Source organism: Fukomys damarensis, unplaced genomic scaffold, assembly GCF_012274545.1.
Source record: "Fukomys damarensis isolate Sample0158 unplaced genomic scaffold, DMR_v1.0_HiC HiC_scaffold_37, whole genome shotgun sequence".
In the NCBI taxonomy this organism is placed as follows: Eukaryota; Metazoa; Chordata; class Mammalia; order Rodentia; family Bathyergidae; genus Fukomys; species Fukomys damarensis.
Window position 1 is genome coordinate 1,026,120 of NW_022900949.1, and position 6,896 is coordinate 1,033,015.

Below are 6,896 nucleotides of genomic sequence, written 5' to 3' on the forward strand. Positions count from 1 at the left end.
GCCTCGGCACTTTACCGCGGGTTGCTGCCCTGGGGCGCCCCGTCCCAGACGCACGCCCTGTCCTCCGGGGGTCGCCCTGAACAGCGGGGTGGCCAGCCCAAGGCGCGTCTGTCGTTGGCCCGCTGCCAGCTCCTCTTCCCAGGGTGCCGAGCCCCTGCTCGGGCCCTTTCTGCTTCCGGGCTCCTCTGTCCTGCGGGAGGGATGTGGCCGTGCTGCGAGCACGGGGTTGCTTCTCTCCCTGTCTGGACGCTTGCCCTCCCAGCCCCTTTGCCCCCTTCGCGGGCACTCTTGCGCACCATCTCTGTCTGCTGCCCGCGAGGCCTCTGTGCGCTGTGGACTTGGCGGCGGTGGCCTCCTCCTGGTCTCTGGCCCAGTGGGGCCCTCTGAGCTTAGGCGGTGCCGCCTCCCTCGCACTCTGTGGCGCTTGCTCCTGTCCTTGCTGTGCGTTTCTCCAGCGCTGCCCCAACCGCGCTGTGTCCTGTGCCCTCGGTAGAAGTTGGCCCTGAAGTGACAGTTTGCAGGTGGCAGTGACTCTCCGCCCACTCCCTCTGGTTCTTGACCTTTCCCGTTCTTCTTGTTCATCTTTGAACGGGTGATGTTTACATCGTAGCCACTGGCCCTTGGGCCTAGACGCCGTCAGGCACATCGCACAGAAACCCGCAACTGTCGGGAGAAGAGCCGTATTTATCTTGTTGTACAAATACAGTTTTGAAGCATCTTTTGGGGTTTGTTTCCATTTCTTAATAAACACGTTGGCCAGGGCGTGTGCTCATGGCAGCATCTGTGTGCTCGGAGCAGGGCTCCACGGCTCTCTGGGGGAGCCACAAGGCTCCTCGAGAAGGGGACAGGCCAGTGAATGGCGCCTGGCCCTGCAGTGGGGCCTGGTCCAGGGCTGCAGGTTCTGAGCGCCCTGCCCTCTGCCCCTCTCTGTGGTGCCGCCTGAGCCCCCGCCCACAGCCAGCTTGTCTCGCCCCCAGGGCTGTCCAGCGGAGGCCGAGCCTGCTGGGAGCCCATCACGACAGTCGGGCTGCCTGTCCCCTGCCAGCTTGGTGTCTGGAACACGCCCAGGGCTGCAGCACCCGCTCCCTGGGCACCCGGTTGCAGAGCTCACCCCAGTCTGTACTGCAGGCAGGACCTTCTTAGCGTGTGCTCACTTGCGCACACCGCCACCCTGGGCAGGCTTGTCTGGGTCACCCTCTGGGACAGGAACCACTCTGTCTGCAGTACCCGGGCCAGCTGGCATGGTCACCTCCCCTCCATCGTGGCCCTGGGATGGCAGAGTCAGGGTACCAATCTCACAGGGAAAGTGAGTTTTCAACTCAGTCCAAGGCCTAGAGCAAAACCACTCTTCCTGACCTGAACTCTGCTTGGGTTTTCTTTTCCTTTTCTGCAGGGCTGGGGGTGAAGCCAGGGCCTGGCACTGAGTGTGAGCCCTGCAGTGTCTTCTCTTGTGATGGGCCTGGCCCTCCTGCGGGCTGCAGCTTGAGGCCCCGCCCACCCCTCTGCCGCTGCAGTTAGCTGGGTCTTCCGCGCTCCAGCCTCTGGATCGAGGCCTGTCTGTCCGTCCTTCCTCCGGACACACCTATGCCTCATCCCTGGCCTCATCAGAGGCCCTCCCAGCACCGGTTCTCTTTGCCCTACACCACAGTGCCCCCCACCGGACAGGCCACGCCCGCCCGTCTGCTCAGCTCCCTGGAGAGCGGCCTGGTCTCTCGCCCTGGAAGGAAACTACTCTGGGCGGTTTGGTGGGAGTGGCTGCCGGACCCCAGGCACAGAGACCCTGGGGAAGGGACTCCTGGCCTCAGAGACTTCCCGGGCCCTGTCGTGCTGTCACAGCAGCCAGCTGCCTGCATGCGCTATTGGGCGCTCGGAGGCCGGGCCATTGTGCAACCCGGCCAGCACCGAGAGCTGCCTGGGCCTGGGTCTCCCGGCTCTGAGCAGGTCCTCGAGAGGCCCCTGTTCTGTTCTGCCCCGCCCCCCACTGCATCCCACTGTGATAATGTGCACCTCAAACATCAGTATTTTTTTCTTCTGGTTTGAATATGCTTGCCTGCTTCTAGAAATAAGCACTTTTAAAAAAAAATATGCAAAGAGCTGTGTACGCTCTAGTAACTGCAACTGCGTGAGCCTTCGTTTCTTCACAGAACGGGAACAAGTCTGCCTGTTTCTTGGCAGAGGAAGTGTATATATATATATAAATGCGCGCGCGCGCGCGCGTGTGTGTGTGTAATTTTGTTTCAACACTGGAGGTTGAGCCCAGGGCCTTTGTACTGAGCTACATCCACAGTCCTTTTTTCTTTTTTTAATTATTATTTGTGGTACCAGGGATCAAACTCAGGATCTTATGCTTGCGAGGCAGGTGGGGAAGACCTGAGTTAAATTCCTGGCCCAGCCCTTTCTTATTTTCTAAATTTTAAGACATTTTCACTAAGTTACCCAGGCTGGGTTTGAACTGGTGACCCTCCTGCCTCAGCCTCCTAGACGGCAGGGATCACAGGCTGCGCCTTCATGCCAGGTTCCAGGGGCTGTTTTACACACCCCCATAGGTGCACATTTGCTGAGGCCAGACAGGGAGGAAGTCGCACCCCTGGAATGAGGCCAGTGCCGTGGTTGTTAGGGATGTCTTTATGATAGTTTCATCATTGTCACTTTCTGACTCGGTGACTTGACTTTACCTGCCTGGGTTCTTCTCTCTTCTGTCCCTTTGTCTGTCTCTCCCTTCCTTCCTTCCTTCCTTTCTTTCTCGAGACAAGGTCTCATTGAGTGTCCAAAGCTGGTCTTGAACTCCTGCGCTCAAGTGACCCTCCTGCCTCAGCCTCACGAGAGCAGGGGCTACAGACAGGCAGGCACTACTGGACCCATCTCTTAAAAAGCCAAACATTTTTAAAAATTAATTTCGGTGGAATAGACTTACCCCTTTGACACGTGGCCTTCTCCATCTGTGGCACTAATCAGCCACCTCGGCCCAGCCGGTGCCACCGCCCCTCCAGAGCATCCCCTGTCTCAGACCAGAGCTCTGCCCCCTTCGCATGCGGCGCCCACCTGTCCTGGTCCCTGCCAGTGTGAGTGGGGTCCCTGGCACGGTCTGCGGGTGTCCCCAGACCTCCAGGTCGCGTTCCATCCCTTCTTAACTTCCAAGGATGCAACCTGCAGGCGCATCCCCCCCTTTCCCTGAGCAGGGTTCTTTCGGGCCAGCCGCCCCCATCCTGTCCCAAGCCGAAGGCACTGCTGCGCCAAGGTGGGGCTTCCCACAGCCCTCTTCAGGGTCGTAGGGCTTCAGGTGGAAGTGTTAGGTAGGCATGGAAGTCTGTGCGGTGCTTTCAGTCCAAAATAACAGTCTCTGTCCTGTTTCTTCACGATGTTCTAGGACGACCCTTTCAAAAATAAAGCCTTGTTATTTAGCAACAACACCCAGGACCTGCACCCGGACCCCTTCCGAGCCGAGGACCCTTTCAAGTCCGACCCGTTCAAAGGCGCAGACCCCTTCAAAGGTAGTGGCCCTGAGCCCGCTATCCCTGGGTCTCCCCGCAGTGCGGTGCGCAGGCAGGGCCTCCATCGTCTCCCGGACAGGAAGGCCATAGAAGCCAGCCACCGGCCTCTCCAGTGTTCAGAGCCACACAGGCTCCGGGGAGGAGGCCGCGGGGGTATCGGGGTGCAGCCTGGGCAGGGGCAGAGCCGGCCAGGGCCGCGTGGCCCTCCCCTCGAGGCTGAAGGATACATGGCGGGGAGAGAGGGTGGCTGCTCCTGGGAGGAGGCCGCGGGGGTATCGGGGTGCAGCCTGGGCAGGGGCAGAGCCGGCCAGGGCCGCGTGGCCCTCCCCTCGAGGCTGAAGGATACATGGCGGGGAGAGAGGGTGGCTGCTCCCAACGCGGCCCCACCACGCCTTCCCTGTCACCCCCAGTGTCCTAGCCGGGCTCCCCGAGTGGCACGGGCCGCTTGGTGATGCGGGCGGGACAAGGACGAGGAGAGGGAGGCGCCCGCGCCAAGCAGCCTGTCCTCTGCCGCGCAGGTGACCCGTTCCAGAGCGACCCCTTCGCAGAGCAGCCGGCAGCAGCCGCAGGTAGCGTGAGCTCCCATCTGTGTCTCTGGGCAGCAGGGGGGAAGCAGGAGCGGCTCCAGGGACCCTGCCCTCGGCACCGGACTGTGGTGGTCGTGCCCAGAGTCTTGCTGCCTGCCTTGGCAGCTGTTTTTTTCTTTTGGGTACCAGGGATTGAACTCTGGACCTTGTGCTTGCAAGGCGGGTGTGGTGCCACCGAGCTACATATCTCCCCCCACCCAGGCAGCCTGTGTACCCCACGATCATCGGGGTTCAGGGTCCTCAGCCCGCCCGGGTGGGGCCTGCCCTGCCCTGGGGGCGCCTCCTCCCAGCCCAGCCCCTCATCTGTGCCCCGGGCCCTCGGCGTCGGTGTCCTGCAGAGGGCACCGTCTCCAGGGAAGGCGCTGCTTCACAGGGACCTGGGTGGTGCAGAGGTGGGGTCCGGGGCCCATCCGGTCCCGTCCCCCTGGACACGGGGTGACTGCGTGGGCGGAGTTTGACACATTGAGACCAGACCTTCCCACCCCACGTGAGGTCCCTGTGGCCCGCTGCCACCCTTTGATGTGGCCCTGCCTGCCCTGCCCTCACGAGGACAGTGGACAGTGCCCTCCGTGGCGCACGTTCTGCCTTGGTCTTGGGACGTGTCGCTCACGGCTGCTTTCCTCCCATGTCCCGGATGCCGTCCAGACCCATTCGGAGGGGACCCTTTCACAGAGAGCGACCCATTCTGTGGCTCTGCCCCTGACGACTTCTTCCAGAAGCAGACCGAGAGTGACGCGTTTACCTCAGACCCCTTCACGAAGACCGCCTCCCTCCCTTCAAAGGTGAGTGGCAGGGGAGATGGGGTGTGATGACAGCCCTTCCCACTGCAGCCTCCATGCGCAGCGAGTCCCAGCTCCATCTTTCCGTCTTGGTCCTCTGTGGGGTGATGTTGTGACACTGGTGTCTGCGGCCCATGCTCACTCTCCCAACTGTCAGGCGGCCACTTGGCTGGCCAGGGCAGAGGTTCAGGCTGGGAGCTGGCATCACAGTGACCTAGGGAGGGTTAGAGCAAGGCCCCCCACCATCCCTCTGTGTCCCTCAACTCTGCTCTGTCCTCTGTCCCCACTGCCACTTCATCTCCTGAGAAGACAAATGGAATGCCACATAGCTGGCACAGTGGCACACGTGTGCAGCCCCGCCTACTCAGGAGGCTGAGGCAGGAGGATCACTTGAATCCAGGAGTTGTAGACCAGCTTGGTCCACACAGTGAAACCCTGACTCAGCACAGCCATACAGACCGGGTGCTCGGCCGCCTGGAGTCTCCTGAAATATGGCCCTGGAGGGCACCCGGGCCAGGCTGTCCCATGGGGACTCCTGCCCCTGCTTGGCGGGTGGCTGTGGGCTGTGGCATTCCTCACACCTGTCCCCTCACCCAGCCCTGCGGGGCTGCTCAGGTCCGGGCCCACCAGTGACGGCTCCCATGCACCTGCGCTGCAGGCTGGAGTCCCAGGGCCCCATGAGCGGCCCGCCCTCCAGACAGCCTTGGCCTCTGCCTCTGCCCATGTCCCCCGCGCTCCTGGCTGGGTGCAGGGTCGCTGCAGAGGGTCCTTGGGGCGGTGCCTTCCTCGCCTGGCCCAACCACTCCCTCCTTCTCTCCCCTCCCTAGCTCGACCCCTTCGAGTCCAGTGACCCTTTCTCCTCCAGTGTCTCCTCGAAAGGATCAGGTGAGGCCTGTACCCCCACCCCCACCGGTCTCCCTCCTGCGCTGCCCCAGCCCCCGGCACGGTGCACCTCAGGGAAGCCCTCAGAGGGAACTGTAGCCAGAGCCGATTTGCCTTAGGTGGTGGGCAAGGACCCAGTGTTAGCACCACAACTCTTTGAACTGCCTTTGTTGGCTGTCCTGGGGGTGGATCCCAGGGCCTTTGCTCTGAGTGGCACCCTTAGCCCTGCTTATTTTTTGTTTTGAGACAGGGTCTCACTAAGTTGCAAAGTTACCCAGACTGAGCTCAAACTTGCATCCTCCTGCCTCAGCTTCCTGTGCTGGGGTGACAGGTGTGGGCCTGCTCCCAGCATTGTTAGTTGCTGCTCACCCACGACCTTTGCTTTGGGTGCTGGGGTTTTTCCCTAGAGTCCACAGGTGACCCCAGGCCTTGGTTTGCGCTGCAAGTCCCAGTTAGGCTCCTCAGCTCCTGGCATGAGCGCACCCATGCACTCCTAGGTGATAGAGAAGGGGCGTCGGGGACCCCGTGTTCTTGGGCACAGTTCTGCCTGGGTCTGCTCTATGCACGGCAGCCAGTGCACCTCAGTCAGGGGGAGCTCCATGTCAGGCAGGGGCTGCTCTGGGCAAATCAAGGAGGAAGTGTGGTGTGACCTCTCCCTGAATCCTGGGCTACTCGGGGAGGCTGAGGCAGGAGGATCATGAACTCAGGAGCCAGCCTGGGTCACCCGGCCAGCCCGTGTCTGTTGAATGGTGGCCACCAGGTGGCTCTCCCCCTCCTGTGTCATGTGCCGTGAGGCCAAGGGCTTTCCCAGAGCAGCCGACCAGGAGGAGCCAAGTAGGCCTGGGTGCCCACCGGCGCCCAGAGCACTGAGCCCGCCTGCTGTGCCCTTGCAGACCCCTTCGGGACCCTGGACCCCTTCGGGAGCTGGGCCTTCAGCAATGCCGAGGGCTTCGCTGACTTCAGCCAGATGTCCAAGGTACAACCCGCCTGCTCGGTGTGTTCCGTGGGCCAGGTGGGGGTCCTGGGCGCCAGGGAGGGAGCTGGCCATTGTGGCCGGGCTGCAGTGACCAGTGTGCGGGCCTCCTGCCCAGACGACACGGTGGCCACAGCAGGCTCCAGGCCCCGCAGCCAGCCAGCTGGGCCCACGCTGTGGGGGG

At 62.2% G+C, this 6,896-nt stretch overlaps 1 protein-coding gene across 1 annotated transcript in view; it reads left to right on the forward strand.

Moving 5' to 3' along the window:
- The window catches only part of Eps15l1 (epidermal growth factor receptor pathway substrate 15 like 1), a 36,308-nt gene that overhangs the window by 16,059 nt on the left and 13,353 nt on the right, over positions 1-6,896 (forward strand). The window contains exons 16-20 of the mRNA XM_019210665.2: positions 3,368-3,491; positions 4,010-4,060; positions 4,724-4,860; positions 5,685-5,742; positions 6,633-6,715. Of these exons, the coding sequence (XP_019066210.1) occupies positions 3,368-3,491; positions 4,010-4,060; positions 4,724-4,860; positions 5,685-5,742; positions 6,633-6,715 (453 nt within the window). The remainder of the gene's footprint in view (positions 1-3,367; positions 3,492-4,009; positions 4,061-4,723; positions 4,861-5,684; positions 5,743-6,632; positions 6,716-6,896) is intronic.